This window comes from Ostrea edulis, chromosome 1 (assembly GCF_947568905.1).
Source record: "Ostrea edulis chromosome 1, xbOstEdul1.1, whole genome shotgun sequence".
Lineage (NCBI taxonomy): Eukaryota > Metazoa > Mollusca > Bivalvia > Ostreida > Ostreidae > Ostrea > Ostrea edulis.
Window position 1 is genome coordinate 52,101,248 of NC_079164.1, and position 21,584 is coordinate 52,122,831.

Here is a 21,584-nt window from a genome sequence, read left to right on the forward strand (position 1 = left end):
AAGATACAGTCTGTTGGTTGTGTATGGCAAGTGGAATGTCCTGAAAAATTGGATATGATTCCTATTTCATGTATAACAAATGTAAATAACATTGTTAAAGCACATGGGAAGACATATGTTTGTCCATCTCCAAATAGGTATGACAGAGACTAATTCTGTTGTCAAAGTGTAGGTTAGCAATGTACATTGATGAACAGAAATATTGAATAAATTTGTATAAAACATGTACAGTCTTTATCATTAGTTCTAAATGTAGAATCTTTATAAGTGTTAAGAAATGATAGCTGAAAACTAAAGGTATATATGTTCCTAAAACTAACCATTTTCTCATTTAAAATGTTTCAGAAAAAAAATGGGAGAAAAATGGCTAGCTTAAGCAAAGTGGATAGTGAAACAGGCATTTTTTCCCCATTTGCTCAAGTAAATGGATATAAAATGTGCCAATTTACCATTTGAAAAGCATTTTCCAAGAAAAATGGTTTTTAAATGGTTATGAGAAAATGGTTTTGGAAAATTCAAAGATAGAGAAATGTAGGAAAAATGTTTTTGAAATGAAAAATGGCTGGAAAATGCTGAATGAATGGAAATAAAATGGGAAAATGCCATTTTCTTTAGCTAAGGGATGTTCCTATTTATTTTGAGGTCAAAAGGTCAAGGTCTCTTTTTCACTATATATTGTAGATTTGAGCTTGCCTCTAACTTTTATACATGTACTTGCTGGTGCATGTTTATCAGACTTCAAATCCTGATGAGTTGCTTTTGAAATCCAAAGGTCAAGGTCATTATCACACTAAATATCTATTGCGGCCATTCAAAGCTTCATACTTATAAACTATATTAAATACGTGCATATTTTTACTTTGTGAATGCAATCGTGCATAATTTTCCAAACTGCAACTCGGCCATATGCATTTTTGATGCGTTTTAGCGATTTTTATTCCACTTCAGGTGACTTATTACGATCTGTGCCTGTCTTCCGTCATGCGATAACATTTTCAACTTCTCAAATACTACAAGGTCAATTTTTACCAAATTTGGTGTATAGTATCTATGGGTTAGGGGCAACAAAGATTCCGAATTTTATGGTACCTAACCCCTCTGGGGCTGAGGAGCAGAGTCAAAGTCTAAATAGATGATGCTATCTTTAAAAATCCCTTTTCCACCTACTCCAGGACAGCAAGGAGACAAACTTCTAAGATAAACATGGAGGCCTTTTCAACATTGTGTATTTCTTGGTCTCTGGGTTGGATATTCAGGCCTCGGGAATGATACTAATAAATTATGAACTGAAAAAACTTAAAATCTTTCAAAATTGAAGTATTGATGAGTATAATTTGTCTGTTATGGATGCCTCTGGTTCCACAGAAATTTGCCAGATTACACAGATCTAGAGTGTAGGAGTTATACAGGCATGAGTTAATTCCTTTGATTTTAATTCATATACATGTAATATCCCACAATTTGTTATAGATAGAGATGTCGTATTTCGAACATTTGATTTATACATGTATGATAGATTTATTTGGATAGTTGGATCCAACCTCTTAAAGTTGCACTCAGTGCACCATCAAAATTCAGAACTTCTAATTTATGTTTTGTTGTGTCATACTTAGGTGACCATCAAGGCCCATGGCTCCCATGATAATTTTTTCAAATTGATAAGCAGGTAACCTCATATTGCCTAAGGTAAATTTTTTGAGAAATGGTTCAACCATGATAGGGTCTTGAAAGTTTTACATGTAGGATATTTTTTTTCAAATCTTGTTTTAGAATCAGGTTTCTTCAAAGCCCAAGGCCTCAATAGGAGTTTAAAGTTTTACACATTGATTTATACAAAGAAGTTGAGGTTTGTGGCCCACTGGCCTCCTGTAATAATGTTAAAATGATAATGTCATATTTGCAACAAAAATATGACGATGGTACAAGGGTGTGTCCTAGCTTGAACACTGATGATGAGTATATTGCTAGGGATTAACAGGTAAAGGTATGGCCTGGGAGCCTATTTTACTTTTATATATTGGATTCTGTTTTTGAATTTGATATGTATACAGAGAACATTTTTGAAGCAAGACATTGCATAAAAGACATAATGAGTTGTGTTAGTGTGTGTTGGTAATAATTGTTGTGTGTGACTCTCCAGGAAAATGTGACAGTGCTTCCCAGTTTACGTGTCGTTTTGATCATCAGTGTGTAAATGTCTCGATGGTTTGTGATGGTTTTGCCGACTGTGTAGATAGGTCAGATGAGATGAATTGCCGTAAGTGTATATCTGTTCCTAGTAACCACTGATAGAATAGTACCAAAATGACTGACCCGCTTCTTCACTCACATTTTGATTTTGAAATTTTCATTTCATGATTTTTTTGTTATTGCTGATTGTGCATGAGAAGTATAAAATAAAACCCTGTGAATGGATCAGAAGGCATATTAGATATCTTCTGAGGGGGAACGTGTGTGATTATTTCTAGTTTTATTTTATAGATATGCATGTTCTGCCCAGTACCACTAGATAAGACGTGTAACAATTTAATTTAGGCAATTTTTCTGTCACATTTTTTATATTGAATTTTGGTTATATTGGAATTTTTTAGTTGGGTTCCTAGAACTTCAATTTATAATCCAGTTGACGGTGTCTACTGAAGCCAGTGAAAGCACAAAAAAGGAAAACATGATTTGAAATATATAAAGGGGGATGGGGTATAAAAAAAGATAAATTACCTGGGAGCCTGTGAAAATTGACATTTGTTCCTTAGAAACTATACATTCCAAAATTATGTTATTCACTGGCTTTCTCTCTTTTTATGCCCCTGTAATCAGAGATTCGGGGCATACAGTTTTTGGTCTGTCTGTCTGTATGTTAGTCTGTCCACAAAAACTTTAACCTTGGCCATAACTTTTGAATAGATGGTGATTGGGGCTTTCATTGTTCACATGTGTATTACCTGTGAGAAAACCTTTCGTTGGGTACCAGAATTACTTTGCTGCCATACAGGGGCATTAGTGTTTCACAAACAAATCTTGCTCTGAAGAGTTCTTGTTCTATAAATTATAACTACTCCATGTGGATGCTGAATTGTATTGTAATGCATGTGAGTACACAGTATATAACTTGGAAGTTTCCATTCTTTGCAGGAAAGTTATTTTTATTGTTATGTATTTGTAAAATATGTCGAATGTTGTCATTTCTCCTTTGAATGTTGTAATGATTGTCCCGGTTTCTTGTAGCTTGTTCTAAGACCAGTGAGTTTACGTGTGCCAGTGGGCAGTGTATTGACATTCGAAAGCAATGTGACAGAATCAAAGATTGCTTTGATGGCTCTGATGAAAGTGGATGTAGTAAGTTTGTAAACTGATAGGAATCAGAAAGATATTAAAAATTGTAAGAATAATTTTGTGCAGTTTAGGGTTTGTCAGTTAAGTTCCAATATGGTAAATTTTTTTTTTTATATAGAATGATGAGGAAATACTGAATCATTGGTATATATGACAATATATTATTTTATGCCCCACAATCAAAGTTGTGGGCATATTGATATTTTAATCATGCAAGTCCATGCATCTGTCCTATATAGGTTTGTTTTCAAGCTAGAATGAATATATATGTAGTATTAGATCTATTGATTACAATTTTTAGGCTGTCGTTCTGATGAATTCACTTGCATTTCGGATGGAAAGTGTGTTCCACGAACTGATCGTTGTAACAGACGTCGAGATTGTCAAGATGGTAGTGATGAAAGTGACTGTCGTAAGTATCAAACACTTTTATTGTCTATTGATGATTACAAATTAAAAAATTATGGCTTGAATTGAAGTAAGAAATATTTGTTTGGGCCACGTTGTACGTTGTATGATACTCAAGTAATAATCAAGGTCTATCGGTCTCTCATTTTTATGTATGTGAAATATAGGTTTCTGGTTGTCCATCACAAAATTCCAAGTCTACAATTCAATTCTTTTTCTTAAAAACAAGAATTCTACAGTTTGTCACAATATTATACAGGACTTTTTGAATGCTGGTGTTGTGTGAAGTACAAATTGTCCATTTATCATATTTGATTAAGTGCGACACGATAATGTAATTGTGAATATTTGTTTAATGAGTATTAATAACATGTCGGGTTATGGCATGTGAACATGTTGTGTCCATGTTTTTGTTTTTTTACATGTGCTTGTGTCTATAAGAAGGAGAGAACTGTAGCCCCTTCGAGTTTCTGTGCACAGTGGGGGGCTGTGTGGAATCCATCAAACAATGTGATGGTTATTTTGACTGCCCTGACGGCTCTGATGAGTTTCTGTGTACCTGTGAGTTATTTGTCTTGTCTGCTCGGATGAGTTTCTGTGTACCTGTGAGTTATTTGTCTTGTCTGGATGTCAGTTCACTGTTGCCAGTTGAATGTATTTCTACTTCAGGAGAGAATTTGAGTTTTAACTGGAATGATATGGAGTGTAAATTTTGTCTAACCCAGAACCTGTCTCTTTGTAATTCCTCTGTTTGTTGAATTCAAGTGTTTGACTGTAGAACATACCATAAAGTATCATATATTGTGGGTTTTTTTTTTGAGGAATTTTAACCCAAAAAGTGGGTTTAGCACAATATCTAAAGGACTGAAAGAATCGTCCCTTTTTTCTGGCTTAAGTTCAGGTCACCAGTGACCATTTTTGCTGTTGTAGCTCTCTTTATATTGACTGAGGCTTAATGTGAGTTGTTATTATTCAATAACTGATTATATAAAAATACTCCGGAAACAAACCTAGTATTTTCTCCTTGTTTATTGCATTGTCCACCATAATTGTCAAAACTTGTGGTCAGCTTATCGAAACCTAAACTAGTACCCATAAGACAGTTTAGAAGTAAATCGAAAATTTGACAAGTACATTCAGCAAGACAAATAAAAAAATTGATTTGTTGAACTTTCTGTTATTTATTTATCAAGTTTTCCCCAACTACCAAATCAGCTGTAGCTAATTTCTTAAAAGTTGGACGGTAGTGTAATTAATGAACAAAGGCAACATGGAAATGTTGTTAAGTATATTTACAAGCAGCAAAAATATGTATCAGAAATAAATTGGTTTTTATTTATCGTTTTTGTCATTTATTTTTCAACAATTCTATGAGGAAGCTTGTTTCTTTGAAGTCAATTGATTTGGTAGTACCTGTATATGCAATCTATCTGTTGCTGATGTTAATTAACCCCACTGCATATTCAACAGTTTACACATGCATATGGTGTTTATATCTCCCAACTGATTCAATACGCAAGAGCTTGTTCTGCTTATGGTCAATCTTTAAATCGAAGCAGGCTACTGACAAACAAGTTGATGGTGTAGGGGTTCCAACAGTCTCATTTTTATACCCCCCCGCAACAAGTTGTGTGTGTGGGGGGGGGGGGGGGGTATACTGGAATCAGGTTGTCCGTCCGTCCGTCCGTCTGTAGATGCAATGGTTTCCGGGCTCTAAAGCATTATCCTTTCTACCTACCGTCGCCATATCATACATATGGACTACCCATGGGATGAAGATGTTCCCTATCGATTTTGGGGTCCAAAGGTCAAGCGCACTGGACATCGAAGTAGCAATATGGTTTCCGGGCTCTAAAGCGTTATCCTTTCCACCTACCGTCACCATATCATACATATGGACTACCCATGGGATGAAGATGTTCCCTATTGATTTTGGGGTCAAAAGGTCAAAGGTCAAGCGCACTGGACATCGAAGTAGCAATATGGTTTCCGGGCTCTAAAGCGTTATCCTTTCCACCTACCGTCACCATATCATACATATGGACTACCCATGGGATGAAGATGTTCCCTATCAATTTTTGGGGTCAAAAGGTCAAAGGTCACACGCACTGGACATCAAAGTAGCAATATGGTTCGGTTTGTTATGCCATTTGTTTTTTACACTCAGAAAAGAGGTAGTTTATACCTATTACCAACACCCTTTGGGAGATTGGGGTAAGCGGGGGGTATTCTTAGTGAGCATTGCTCACAGTACCTCTTGTTAATGTCAGCATTTCACAAATTCTATGGTCATTATAACGATCTAGTTTGCCAATACAACCTATCATTGGGTCAAATGCTGTCTGACGTGTTTCATACCGAATGTTAGGCCATTCTTGGCACACTGATTATGACTACAGATAAGTCCGTTTACCTAATCAAGATGTAGGGCTCATGGTGGGTGTGCAGCTTTTTGTGCGCCGTAAATCGAAGGTTTTTACAAGGGGTGGATCTGTAGCTCTCTGTTCCGTCATAATATTTTTTCAGAGAGCTACAGTTCTGCAACTAGGCAACATGATGTTCAGCATCCCCGAAATTTCGACCTTTAAATGTAGATTACTTCATAGAGGCTAATGAAAATAAGAACACAATTATGATGAAAACAGGCAATCATCTTAAATTATTGATGGAATTTCTTCGAAGAGAGAAAATTGTGATTCATTCAATACCCCCTGCCCCAATGAACTTAATACTTATATATCTAATTTTATGGTATCTCACAAGCTCGACTAGCAATATCTCCACACTCTCTCTTCCAACGTCCTAATATGTCTTCCATGTAACATGTTTCAAAGGTATATATGAGACTTGAGCCCTTGTAAGGTTTGGCCATTTGGAAACGAATCAAAAGTAAAATCCATGTCTATGTCCACTAACAAAAACCACTTTTAATCTCTGTTTACACACTCGTATTAATGCTTGTTTGAAAAGAAAACAAGCGATTTTGATTAGGCCTAACTGGTACTTGACTTTGCACTGCACCAAAAGACTTTCCCCACCTGTAGGCCATTTATGACGTCTCGCGTCATCCTGATATTGATTTAGGCCTAAAGTCTCATTATTATTACGTGTCAGTTATATATATAGTGATTGATGTTAAGGTTTATTACTATATGTTCAAATATATGATAAATAAATCTGCAAAATTACAAGTACTATTTTGTGTGTGTGCAGGCATGCCAATAACTCTAGGTGTTTTTATTCAAAGAGGAATAGCTCTTATACTATTCACTCAGTCATTAACCAGTTGATTTTCTGTCAGCAATGTAGTTGCTAAATTTAAGGTCATAAAATCCGATTCTGGGATCATTTTTAATGTATAGCGAAAATTTAATTAATTTGAAAATTCTGAATATGGCATTGCTGGACACAATGAAAGTGAAAAATAAATAGAAATATAGGTATGAGAGAAAAATACTCTCTTATGAGTAGCCATGAAATATTAAGGTAATTACACCCTCAATCTAATTAAAATTAGATGTTAGATTTGCTCACATACTCGCTACACAAACATCTAACAACATCCCATAGAGGGTCACGTTAGAGGTCAAATTTGCAACAGCCAATCAAATTTCCCGCTTCATATCGATAGGGTATTATCCCACAATTCCATGTATTGTTTACGAAAGAGGGGAAAATATGGCGGCACCCACGATCATTACTTGTTTATCGCATGTTTTTGTTTAAATTTTAAACTATGGCAAAATCGGGGGATCTTTTCATGTATACTTCAACAAAGAAGACATTTAAGTATCTGTTCTTGTTCATTTTCCAAAGACTCGAGATCAAATAGCTTCAAAGCAGTTTTAATTGCTTCCATTTCTTCATCAGTCACCATCTTTAATAAGTAACCAAATACAGTATATAATGAGGATTCTAATTGGATGTTGATGCTGTTTGATGTTGATGACACTTCCACCTTTGTAGCGATTGGTTAATTTTTCATGCAAATTTGACCTCTGACGTGACCCTCTATGGGATGTTAGATGTTTGTGTAGCGAATATGTGAGCGGATCTAATATCTTATTTTTATGCCCCCGAGATTGAAGATCGGGGGGCATATTGTTTTTGTCCTGTCTGTCATTTTGTAATTCTGTCATTCTGTCTGAAACTTTAACCTTGCTAATAACTTTTGAACAGTAAGTGATAGAGCTTTGATATTTCACATGAGTATTCCTTGTGACAAGACCTTTCCGTGGGTACCAACATTTTTTACCCTTGACCTTGGAATTTGACCTACTTTTTGAAAACTTTAACCTTGCTAATACCTTTTGAACAGTAAGTGAAAGAGCTTTCGTATTTCACATGAGTATTCCTTGTGACAAGACCTTTCCGTGGGTACCAACATTTCTGACTCTGTGACCTTGACCTTGGAGTTTGACCTACTTTTTGAAAACTTTAACCTTGTTAATAACTTTTGAACAGTAAGAGATAGAGCTTTGATATTTCACATGAGTATTCCTTGTTACAAGATCTTTCCGTTGGTATTGAACCTTTTGACCTTGACATTTGACCTACTTTAAATTTTTTTTTTTACATTGGTCATAACTTCTAAATGGTAAATATTAGAGCTTTCATATTGTACATGAGCATTTCTTTTGACAAGATCTTTCTACTGGTACCAAGATATTTGCCCTTGTGACCTTGGCCATCTTCGGAATTGGCCATTATCGGGGGCATTTGTGTTTCACAAACACATCTTGTAATTGGCTTGTTCCACCCTCGGTAATATTAATCAGTACCATAATTTTGTTTTTCGATAAATAGGTTGAAATTCTTAATAAAGTTTATTATTTAGGGAATTTTGATGTTGATTTATGAGATTTGCACACCTAATGCATAGGTCTACTTTTTAAATTCAGAATTTTTGTTCTAATGTTGGGGGAATGGGGGTACTCTTAGATATATACATGTGTGTGCACTATGTATGATACTTTATGGTATGTGTTTCCTGTACTGTGTTTCTCAAATACTGTATGGAATATTTGTGTTACTTTATATTTCAGAGTTTCCCATTGTTTATATACTAATATAACTTCTGTTTATGCTAGTGTACATGGTATGTCATTGTCTCAAGACAGCCCATGAAAACAGCAGCTGGTGTCTCAATATGAATGAAAAATTCATGAAGGGATTTAACACATACTTGATAAAATATTAAGATCTTTGAGAAGTTGAATGTTTTCAAGCTTTCTATTAAACTATTAAGTGCCAAAGGTTTTTTCAAATATTTTGATTGTGAGAAACTTTTATTACCTTTAAAATATTTAAGATTCACTTAAAAATGAAATGACTTTCTTTGAAATTCATGTTGTATGAAGATGGAACAGTATTTATTTTTAAAACACCAGAAACAACTTTCTAAATTGTTCACATTGATGTATTTTTAGAGTAACTTTATTAGTGTTGATCTCTTTCTATCTCTCTGACTCTCTGTATAACCTAAAGAATGTCATGAACTGATTCTACTCATATAATCATAACCATTCCCAACAGTAGATTTGCATTTGGATGATCTGACATTGATTTAACATGAAAAGTACAACCAATGCAGTTTAAATTTTGGTTTTTCTCGATACATTTTAACAAACCAAAAGAAGTTGAAAGAAAAAAATGCTGCAGATGTATTTTCATGCATTTTAGAATTTGTTCTCCCAAGATTTGATCAAGTCCAACTGGGATTATGACCTATATTGATACCAATGATCATACTTCACTTTAACTAGACAAAGTTGATAATATGTACCTTAGTGTTGAACTTTGATATCTTGACCAAAAACATTTTCAAATTGATGCATTGTTAAGTATAACTTGGATGGATGGATGATACAGGTGGAAATGGGTGGAATTTAATTTTATGAAATCATTTACCAATATCTGACCAAGAGGACATGGAAAATTTTGATTGATTCTATTGTTTGATAATTAACTTACCATAATATATGATAATTGATGCCTGTAAGAAATGTGTTTGAATCTATAACAATATGGAGTGTGTGTAATTTTTTCAATTACATCACAAAAAGAACCATTTCTGCAATATCTCCTAAATACAACCAAAAGTTGTAAGTATTATGCAAATTTTGCTTGATATATGATAGAGCTGGCTTGTTCAGTCATCAATTTTGTATGTTTTATTGATACAATCATTTCACATATTGTATCAGTGAACAGTGTCTGAGCATGTGTGTGCTCCAGGTTTCCCAGTCAAGAGAAGTGTAACATTTGAAATTCCATCATTTTTGTGGCATGATAACTAAATGAAAACATTAAATATATTTCAACTGTTTTGAATTGAAGTGGTATTTCAAAGTTTTGATAAGCAATTACTAAAATATCAAACTTTTATCTGAAATTTGATTTCAGGGACTAAAAATAGTCACTTTCACACATAGTTCTAGAATCTTTAATAATTATGGAATGAATTCCTTACTTGATTGTAATGTTGTAGATTTTATTATTTTGGCATGCGTATTGTCAGAGTTGTGTGAACAAACAACTGGATACTGTGGAAGTTTATTTAGAAAAATAAGTATGTGTATCATGTGTGCATTCAGTAGACAATTATTGCTGAAATCTATTTCTTTCTATTTAGATATAATTTGTCATTTCACTAGCATCTCTTTTGAGATGGCTATTTGATATTACATTGAATTAACTGTGTAACTATATGATTTGACACGGCCACTTCACTGCATAATGAAATGCTGCTGTGTTTTGCTGCACACATTAAGACACGTTACTGAAGAGCTTTGAGCATTGTCTATTATTTCTCCTACAGCACCCACCACTATTGCGCCCACAGAACGACCCCTCATCATCACAATCTCGCCCCCCAGTCTGAGACTGAGGGAGGGACGGGAGGCACGATTTAGATGTCAGGCCAGTAGAAATGTTCCACTTAGCTGGAGCCGCCGAAGCAACAATGGGGTACCAGTCTTTGTAGCATTTATAAAGATAATTATATATTGTTAAACAAGAAATGGGAATTCATCTACTGTACTTATTCCAAGCTGTATAAAGGTATAATACTATATCATTCAGAAATCCATGCCTACAATGTACATATATATGTTATTATACCCCACACAATGAAGTTGCAGAGGGTATAATGTTTTTGACTCGTTCATCAGTCCCTAGTCTTGTCAGCACAGCTCCTCTGAGACCGCTCAACAGAATTTCATGAAACTTTATAGTTAACGAGGACACACTGTAGATGTTCATATTCCCAGGAAATTCTGATTCAATAATTTTTTTGGGAGTTATGCCCCTTTTGAACTTCGAATTTCGAATCTATCTGTCCTGTTCTTGTCGGCACAACTCCTCTGAGATGGCTCAACAGAATTTTGTGAAACTTAGTAGATGTGCATATTCCCAGGAAATTCTGATTCAATAATGTTTCTGGGAGTTGTTCTCCTTTTGAACTTAGAATTTCGACTCTGTCTGTCCTGTTATTGCAGTAATGCATAGCATTACCATTCATTATGTGAGGAATTGTCAAGCAATGTTGGAGTGTGGGGTATGTGAGCTTGCTCACTTTTTCTTTCATTTTTATAATACTGTTGTGTTATGCCTGTCCTAAGCTGAAATAATAATTTAAAAAGGGACTGGTTCACGATTTTTGATAAAAATATTTTTCATTTTTGATGTTAAACATTAAAAATATAACTCATTTAATGTTGACAGCCAAAATTTTGACCTTCTGAATGCAAGAATAAAAGCAATATTTTAGCCTTAAATATGTGTAATGTAAACAAAGACTTGAGTCTTTTTATGTAAACAAAGAAGTGAAATATTGATTTTGTTATATAATGCATCTTAATTTTGCATAGTCACAAATTTTAACTTTTAGATGACACATTTTACCCCAAAAATGCTTGAAATGTGAAAGATATGATAAGCTTATCCATTTCTTTTGAAAATTTCGTAAACAATAGCATACTGCAATCTTTGTTTACAAAACAAATAATAAACTCTCTAAAATGAGCTTCTGTGATAATGTATAACCTTAATTTTCATGTGAAATCTTTCAAATGCATTATACAGTAGATTTTGATCATTAAAAGTGAAAAACAAAATTTTGGGGAAAATCGTGAATCAGTCCCTTTAAGGTTTAACACATAGTGCACAAGTCTTTAGCACATTATCATGATTATTATGTACACATGGTGATATAGATTGGTAAAGCGATGTTACTATTCTGCTTTGTTTCTTTGTAGTCCTTGCCTTATCGGGCCTCAGTAGAGAACGACATTCTGACCATTCCAGAACTTCAGCCACTGGACTCCGGATCGTACATTTGTACAGTAGTAGGACAGGAACAAAGATATTTTGCCATCGCTACACTGGATGTACAGTCATGTAAGTGTCGTACAGAACAAGGTCAATGTTACTCAAGTGAACTCGGTAAAAAAAGTTCTTATTAGTCTTCAAATTGACTAAGATTTTATGAAATGATCACTGAGGGACTCTTATATCTATTTAGTGGTTCCTCCAACTCTCCCTCCCACTGGAATCTGTCGACCAGGAGAGGCGGTGTGCCAGAACCTGCAATGTATCAATGCTGATTACAGATGTGATGGTGATAGAGATTGTGAAGATGGATCAGATGAAGACCCCTCTCTCTGCAATTGTTAGTATTTTAAAAAAAAAAAAGATTGGGCAGTAATGGATACAAGTTTGACAAAAGGAATTAGTGCTTAGAATAGGTTGTGTCACATTCTCAAATTACTCTAGGCCGTACCTGAACCAAACTTGTTTGGAAGTAACATCAGTTAATAGGGATGCAAACTATCATATGTGAATGCTGATTGTGACTTACATTTTCCAGATTATTGACAAGGGTAACATTTTTTTTTTTAGAGCAGGTTAAGTTATCAAATTTTGTCATGTTACAAAGTAAATGTATGTCCTACCTTGGCCAAACATTTATGGGTATAGGTTTAGGAATGCAGATGATGGACCTGAGCATGACCTACATTTTTTGGAAATGTTTGCACAGATTCCTTGCTAAATGTCTTATCTTATTCATTCAAAGTAGCAATGCTTCATATTTTGACCAGGTATATGTAAATGATCTTTAGAGGTGTACACTAACTTCCTGGTTACAGATGTATGTAAATGATCTTTAGAGGTGTACACTAACTTCCTGGTTACAGGTATATGTAAATGATCTTTAGAGGTGTACACTAACTTCCTGGTTACAGGTGTATGTAAATGATCTTTAGAGGTGTACACTAACTTCCTGGTTACAGGAATATGTAAATGATCTTTAGAGGTGTATACTAACTTCCTGGTTACAGATGCTGGGTATGACCTACGCTTTCAAGATGAGTCAGCAAGTTAAAATTCTTGTTGCATGTTCCTTTTTTTTTTGAATTTGTAAGCGACACCTAGATATGACACATTGCATGGTTGATGCATCTAGAGATGCATGCTACTAAGTTTACTTCGGATGCTGGATTTTGTATTTTATGGACATATGATCAAGCTATAGTTTTTAAAGCAAGCCCAAGTAGGAGTTACTATTTCACCTAGCGATATCAAACTAAAGACCTGATAGCGTACTATTACACCAGTGGAAAGCTGAATTATTCAAAAACAAATAATTTGTGAATGAATGGTGAGTGGTGTGAATAAAATGGTTCTTACTGAGAACAAAATGATTATAGATAGAAACAGCCAGTTTGGGCCAAAAAGAGAATGCTTTTCACCTAGATGAGAACCAAGAGTTTGGTTTTAATTTTTGCCATTTCAGATTCTTTCAGCAGCTATAATTATTGTTTTACAATATTATATAGAATGAGAGAGGGGGTGAGAGAATGTGACTAATTTTTTTTTGTTTTTTGTTTGCTGAAATATTGAATTTCTGTTTTTTCCCCAAGATATTTATGTTGATGATGCTACTGTTGGAGCAAGCGCAGCCAGTGTATACTTTTATGTATAGATTTATCCATTAAAGACTCAGAAAATTCTGAAGTTATCCATACAGCTGTCAAAACATCTTGACATCTTGCAACACGACTTTAGACATTTGATCTGTCTATTGACAGTGCATTGTAACGACATATTTAGATTCGCTGATATCAACAACAAAATGTATGAGGTATCAAACCATTTATTTGTTCAGTATGACTGATTGTGGTCTGAAGAAAATTCAGGAATATAGTAATTGCTGTGATTATGTTTTTTAAATAGTTTGGGTTTTTATGCCCCCGAGATCAAAGATCGGGGGGCATATTGTTTTTGTCCTGTCATTCTGCAATTCTGTCATTCTGTCTGAAACTTTAACCTTGCTAATAACCTTTGAACAGTAAGTGATAGAGCTTTGATATTTCACAAGAGTATTCCTTGTGACAAAACCATTCCGTTGGTACTAAACCTTTTGACCTTGACATTTGACCTACTTTAATTTTTTTTTTACATTGGTCATAACTTCTAAATGGTAAATATTAGAGCTTTCATATTGTACATGAGCATTTCTTGTGACAAGATATTTGTCCTTGTGACCTTGGCCATTTTTGGAATTGGCCATTATCAGGGGCATTTGTGTTTCACAAACACATCTTGTTCCAAATGTATTTCTTATAAATAATCCAGTTATATCCCAATAATTTTTTTTTAATTGACGTCATAGATCTTTACATTTTTTTGCCTAATTATGCATGATTAAAAGAAAAGTACTGACATCGCTGCCACACAGATAGTAAATATTTATTTGTTATTGAAGTATGAAACTATTGGTATATATTGTTGTTTTTTCATATTGCTTACGTTCTTATGAAATATTTCGTGTTTTAACATCAAAGTCTGTAGCAGTTTAAGGTCACCTGGATATTTAAATTTATTTAACAGTGTGTAATTACGTAATGTTATCTGCGTGTTGGAAAAACCTAAATGCCCCATTCTTCAATGGAAAAATTGTGGTACAAGTTGTGCAGATGTTTGTGTTACAGCGACATCTTGCAGGAGTCCTGTGACTTGAATGAAACAAAATGAGCCCAAACTTTGGATTTGGAACTAATTCTCTCCTGTACATGTGTTACAGACCCTGAAGCATACTACTACATCTACAAAGCATTTTGTTTCGTTCCGTGCAAACCGTTCACTGTTCCGTGCAAACCGTTCAGCATTCCGTGCAAGAGTCGTTTCGTACTGTTCCATGCAAGTGGTGTAGTAGTACGCTTCAGGGTCTGTATACCATTAATTGGTTTACTGAACATTCAGTTAAGAAAAATTTCATTTTTGAAAATGCAAGAGGGTATGAACTGTGAGGTTTTACAACGCTAGCATACATCATGAAAAGTCTGCTGGCATGAAGCGTCGTAGTACATACCCTCATGTATTGTCAAAAATGAAATTTATTTATACTTACATTCTACTTTAAGTTCTTTTGGAATTCCCAGCTGTTAAAACAGATGTACTATATATCAAAATTCATTCTACATTGTTCACATCTGCATCACATTCAGGGGCTCTCATTACAGTAGGTAAAGATACCGAAAGCAAAAACATTGGAAATGTGAATATTTTCTGAATGCAGAACGAAATGGTAAGGATTCATTTGGTGTAATAATACGCTTCAGGGTTTGTACATAAATATGATGTATCTACCTATATTATGTCTGACCTTTGTATTATATACAATGTAGTTATTTACAATGGTTGTATATTTTATACTGATATGTGCCAGTTTATTTTACTGAATATTTATTTGGCAAGTCTTATTCTCATTAGTTGTTGGACTTCTACACTCCCGAGTTTTTATATGTCCAAATAAAATATGGGTATTTATTGTCTGGAGAGTTATTGTCATACCAGCAGCATTGTCGTTGTTGTCCATGGACAGTAGGTAAACGTTTTTTTTAATTGTATATTTTCAGTAGACTATATTAGCCCTACATAATTCACACTTGTGTGGATGATCAAGCAATAGAATATGTATACAACCATTCAAAATTCTTATGCTGCATCTGACCTTTGTTTCTTAGTTGAGTTAGCTGGCAAATTAAAGTTTTATGTCCCCCTTCATAAAAGGAGGGAATATTGCTTTGCACATGTCAGCTGGTCTCCCACATCTTGTGCAAAGGGTAACTGGAAAATGCTTTACAGCCCAGACTTTATGTTTAGTAGAATGATATGAATGTAAAGATGATTCATGTTGTTAATAGTAGGTCAGTATGTCCAAGGTCAAGGTCACTACAAGTTCAGACAGATTTTATATAAGGGTTCTTATGCAATGGATAACTGATCAGTGCTTTACCCCCACAGACTTCATACTTGGTGTGCTGACCAATCAGTATGTAGTGTACAGCGATGTTTTAGGAAGGGGCAGGGTGGCATATATTTATACTTTACAAATATCTTTTGTTTAAAGTTTTAATTGTAAGTATTTTTATTCACTGGCATTGTTATACCTTATTTTCAGCACTACCTATACATTTTTAGACTTTTAATAGAATATCATATGCATGCTATTAAAATGAAATTCTGATAAGACACAATTTATAAGACATGTCATTATGCAAACCTTATACAGGAGCAAACATCTTTAATTGTGATTATGTGGGCATAATGTGAAGCAGTTCTGTGGTGCCCTTTTTAAAGAATTAAATTGCAGACATTTATTCTTTTTTCCCAAATTTTAACGACATGATTTGTCAAAATTCATATAATGTACTGTACATGTTACAGCAGCAAGTGTCTGATCAATAAAGCGGGTATGTTTGTAATATTTTCCATTTCATGATTATTTTGAATCTTTATTGCAGTTGACAAATTGTGCGAACCAAATGAATTTAAGTGTGCTAACGGAAGATGTGCCATGAAGATCTGGCGATGTGATGGAGACAATGATTGTGGCGATGACTCTGATGAACAAAATTGCCGTAAGCCCTTACTGTTTACATGTTGAATTAATAATGGAGTATATGATAGACTATAAAACAGCAGTGATGCATTGTTCTGTATTTTATAACAGCCACCAGGGGTATTGGAGATCGCTGTGATGCCAAGGAATACCAGTGTACTTCTGGAGACCAGTGTGTCCCTGCCTCATATCAATGTGATGGAGAAATTGATTGTCAAGACAGATCAGATGAAATCGGCTGTGGTAAAAATCATTCAAATCAAAGTATAGAATGCACTCCTGGAAGTTGAACTTCTTAGGTCACCTGAGCCACTCAGGTAACCAATTGGTATTGGCCTGTGTCCGTCATCATCCGTTGTTTCCCCTCCATTAGCAATTGAACATTTTTAATAGGACTAATACACCCCAGGGCCTTGGGGGCGGAGCAAAAATTGATTTCAAAAATCTTCTCTACAACTGCACATCTGTAAGAAAAATTAAATGTATAATCATGTAGAGCAAAAATTGTAAATTTCATTATCCCAAGGGTAGAAGTTCTGACTCCAGAGTGGGGCCAAATTTGATATATGTATAGTTTTATGTGTAAAACATTTAAATAATATCTTTAATTCTGTTGAAACTAAATAGATATTTGGAAGGAGTACCAGGTAGATAGCCTTTTACCAAAATTGTAAATTTCATGAACCCAGGGGTAGGGGTTTTGGTATTAGGGTGAGGCCAAAATGATCAGTTATTAAATTTGTTAATTTTTAACTTCCTTCTTGATAACTACCATTCCAATTCTTTTCAAATTTTGTATAAAGCATCTTTGGGACCAGGGGGATATTAATTGTAAATTTCAGAACATCTGAAAGAAAAACATTTGGCATAGTGATGTAGAGTAGGAAGGCCTCTACCAAAATTGTAGATTTTATGATCCCTGGGGTAGAGGTTCTGACTTCAGGGCAGGGCCAAACTTGGCATATAGTGTTTATGTGTAAAACATTTAAAGAGCATCTTCTTTAATGGTATTGATTCAAAATTGAAACTGAATGGATATTAGAAGGAGCAGGTAGGTCTTTACCAAACTTGTAAATTTCAGTATCCAATGGGTAGGGGTTTTGGTTCCAGGATAGGGCCATAATATAGTGATTATTGTCTTCATCCTTTGAAAGACTAATTCTTTCATTTTGCTGATACTGTAGAAAACCTAAATGCATATTTAGGAAAAGCAGAAATTGTGAATTTAGCAACTCCAGGGTTCTGACTTGAGGGCAGGTCCAAAATATTCATAATATCATTTATTTACTATGTGCAAAGACTCCAGTGTGTTATTATACCCCCCGAACGAAGTTCTGGGGGGTATATAGGAATCACTCTGTCTGTCTGTCTGTTCGTCTGTCTGCCTGTGCAGATTCGTGTCCGGGCCATAACTTCTTTGTTCTTTGACTTAGGCAACCTTGACATCAAGGTCAAAATTAAAGGTTTTTTTTACAATGGATTCGTGTCCGGGCCATAACTTCTTTGTTCTTTGACATAGGCATACCATATTTGACACATGAGTGTATCACCATTAGACGATGTGTCAAGTACCTTCATGACCTCCATATGACCTTGACCCTTGACCTCAAGGTCAAAATTAAAGGTTTTTTACAATGGATTCGTGTCCGGGCCATAACTTCTTTGTTCTTTGACATAGGCATACCATATTTGACACATGAGTGTATCACCATTAGACGATGTGTCATGTACCTTCATGACCTCCATATGACCTTGACCTCAAGGTCAAAATTAAAGGTTTTTACAATGGATTCGTGTCCGGGCCATAACTTCTTTGTTTTTTGACTTAGGCATACCATATTTGACACATGAGTGTATCACCATGAGACGATGTGTCAAGTACCTTCATGACCTCTATATGACCTTGACCCTTGACCTCAAGGTCAAAATTAAAGGTTTTTTACAATGGATTCGTGTCCGGGCCATAACTTCTTTGTTCTTTGACATAGGCATACCATATTTGACACATGAGTGTATCACCTTGAGACGATGTGTCGAGTACCTTCATGACCTGTATATGACCTTGAACTTTGACCTCAAGGTCAAAATTGATTATAGGGTTTTGACATAGTCATACCATAAGACATGGGTGTATCACCATGAGACTATGTGTCATGTACATTCATGACCTCTTTATGACCTTAACCTTTGATCTCAAGGTCAAAATTATAGGTTTATGCCATGGATTTGTGTTCGGACTATGTCTTCCATTTTCTTCTACAAATGCATACCATATTTTTACACTCAGGAAAGAGGTCATTTATACCTATTAACAACACCCTTTGGGAGATTGGGGTAAGGGGGGGGGGGGGTATTCTTAGTGAGCATTGCTCACAGTACATCTTGTTGAGTATGTCTTAACCTTCAAACCCTCTAATCAACAATGAACTAATCTGTATAGTGCCTAGTGCAATACCCGTTTCCAAATGGAAAAGAAAAAACTGATATGAAAATATCTTTTCCTGTCATTTTGGAAAACAAAGATCTCTGTATGATGCTCATAGTTTGAAATTAGCTCTCTTTGTTTTAATCGTAGCTTTTGTAAAGGGTGTTAAGAAAGTTCGTTCCATGATTCACATCATGCCTAAACTTATTTATAAACAACTCATATACAAGTTTTTATGTTTTTAATAACCAGACAGTCCACCTTTGTTTTTCAATACATTTTTAATTCTGTTTGGCATTGAATGAATTAAAGAAATCAAATGTTTCTGAGGTATCTCCCTCCATGTACGTTGAAGTCGGCGGCGTAATTGGTTCATTGTTGTTGGGCGCGGATCTTTGTAGGCCTCGCTGTTCAGAATACTCCAAAGATTTTCTATACAATTTAGGTCTGGGGAATTGCCTGGCCATTCTTCTTTCGAAATAAAGTTTGGTAAATTATTTTCACACCAATTTTGTGTTAGGAGGGCAGTGTGAGGTGTCGCTCCATCTTGAACAAATGTAGCGTGTCCTGGATATTGAACCAACTTTCGTTCGTCAATCCTACCACTATTTTTCTGTCGATTCAGAGCAGGTTTTAGTTCTTTTTGAAGAATTTTCTTCACATAATAGTCAGCATTAATAGTTTTGCCGACTGGAACAATGTGAAGTTTGGACAAACCCTGAACTCCCATCGCACCCCATATCATGACTTTAGCGCTTGACTTGACACAGCTTACGTCTGGAACCTCATCTGACTGGGACCCCCATACAACATCGTCCTGTCGGTTCGGAACATGAAACAAATATTTTGTAGATTCATCACTAAAGATGTAGTTCTCCCAGTCTTCAGCCGTCAAATGCTTGTGATCACGAGCAAATTTCAATCTCTTTTGCCTCTGTTTTTTTGTCAGTAGTTGATTTCTCGATCTTTTAAATGCCTTCCATTTTTTAACTTTTCGCAAATAATTATAAACAGTTACATGACTTACATTAAAGCCTGAGTTCTTAAGTTCCTTGCTGCATTTTCTTGTTGATTTTCCTCTTTTGTATTTTATGTTCTCCACTTTTTTCTTTACTACCCCCACTATTTTCGATGGCCGACCGGATCTCGGTTGATCGGTTAGTTGTTTATTTTGCTCTCGCCTTCGTCTCCACTTTGTTACCCATCGCTCACTTTTACATAGTTGCTTAGCCACATCCTTCACACTTAATCCTGCATCTAATAAAGCCAAAGCTTGAGCTCGTTCATTAATTGTATCGACACTTGTACAGGACGTCTGCTTTTTCAACGAACTCGGCATATTTATTTCATGACGTAATAGACATTATGTTTACATCACTCCATTGCAACACGAGAGAGTGCACATAGGGAAGGATAACTATCGATATAATGGAAAACAAATTCTAAAGTGTTACCAGTAAAAATTTGAAACAAAAATATTTAGTTTTTCTATTTAATTTTTTAAATTTACAAACGGAACGAATTTTCTTAACACCCTTTATATAGGATTATATTATTATTTCAAATAAAATGAGGATGTGAAGAAACCCCACATTGAAGTATGTTACAATATACTTGTGTGCGCAGTGTGTGATGACCAAGGGATGTAAATAAAGTTCAACTCCCAAAAATATCAGAAATTTTTGTATTTATGAAATGTCTAAGATGAGATAGAAAAATTAGGAGTATTAATTTAATTTATTGATGTTTTGTAGCTGCACCATCAATTAACATTGCCCCTCCCCCCAACATAGAGGTGGAAGTAGGAGGATATTTCACCATTATATGTGAGGCTGTGGGTACTCCAACCCCTCTAATTGTGTGGAGGTTAAACTGGGGCAACATTCCTTCTGGAGACAGAGTGTATGTTTCCAGCATTAATGGACGTGGTAATCTTACCATCACAGATGCACGAGTGGAGGACTCTGGGGCTTACACATGTGAAGCCATTAATGTGAAAGGAAGCATATTTGCGTCCCCCGATGCTATTATTATCGTGAGACGTAAGTGCTACTAGAACCATATCATAGTTTATTTATTTTTTAAGCAGTTCTATTGCGTATTGTTTTATTTGTTAACTAAATCAAAATATTTTTATTTTGCTACAGTATATTTCAATAGTTTGTTGGTCATAGTTAGTTCCATCGTGGTATAAATTCTGTAAGACTTAGTGCATGATGCCAGAGTTTTATAAAACAATACTTGTCCATGAACTTTATGGGCATCCTATGTGTGTGTCAAAATATGAAAGTTTTTAAAATTAAGGTGTATACAAATAGCATGCCCCAGATATCCACATTGCAGCATTTTTTCCTACCATATAAAAATGGTACTGATATCCATTCCATTGGTAAAAATAGTGTTAAAATAGAACAAAATGGGAATTTTTTTTCATGTCAGCAAATGGCATTTGTTTTAAAATTAAAACTGTTTAAATTTAATGAATAAAGAGGTATTCTTTATTTACAATTT

The 21,584-nt window shown here is 34.9% G+C and overlaps 1 protein-coding gene across 11 annotated transcripts in view; it reads left to right on the forward strand.

The window, feature by feature from the left end:
- Window positions 1–21,584, forward strand: part of LOC125650138 (basement membrane-specific heparan sulfate proteoglycan core protein-like) — a 251,179-nt gene that overhangs the window by 115,078 nt on the left and 114,517 nt on the right. For 7 of the 11 annotated variants that reach the window (XM_056153518.1, XM_056153520.1, XM_056153516.1 and 4 more), the window contains 9 exons: window positions 3,226–3,336; window positions 3,635–3,745; window positions 4,183–4,302; window positions 10,562–10,710; window positions 12,000–12,141; window positions 12,266–12,412; window positions 16,551–16,667; window positions 16,760–16,891; window positions 20,828–21,115. In XM_056153518.1, coding sequence (XP_056009493.1) covers window positions 3,226–3,336; window positions 3,635–3,745; window positions 4,183–4,302; window positions 10,562–10,710; window positions 12,000–12,141; window positions 12,266–12,412; window positions 16,551–16,667; window positions 16,760–16,891; window positions 20,828–21,115 — 1,317 coding nt within the window. The remainder of the gene's footprint in view (window positions 1–3,225; window positions 3,337–3,634; window positions 3,746–4,182; window positions 4,303–10,561; window positions 10,711–11,999; window positions 12,142–12,265; window positions 12,413–16,550; window positions 16,668–16,759; window positions 16,892–20,827; window positions 21,116–21,584) is intronic. The other 4 variants (XM_056153536.1, XM_056153545.1, XM_056153543.1 and 1 more) reach the window with 1 other exon arrangement.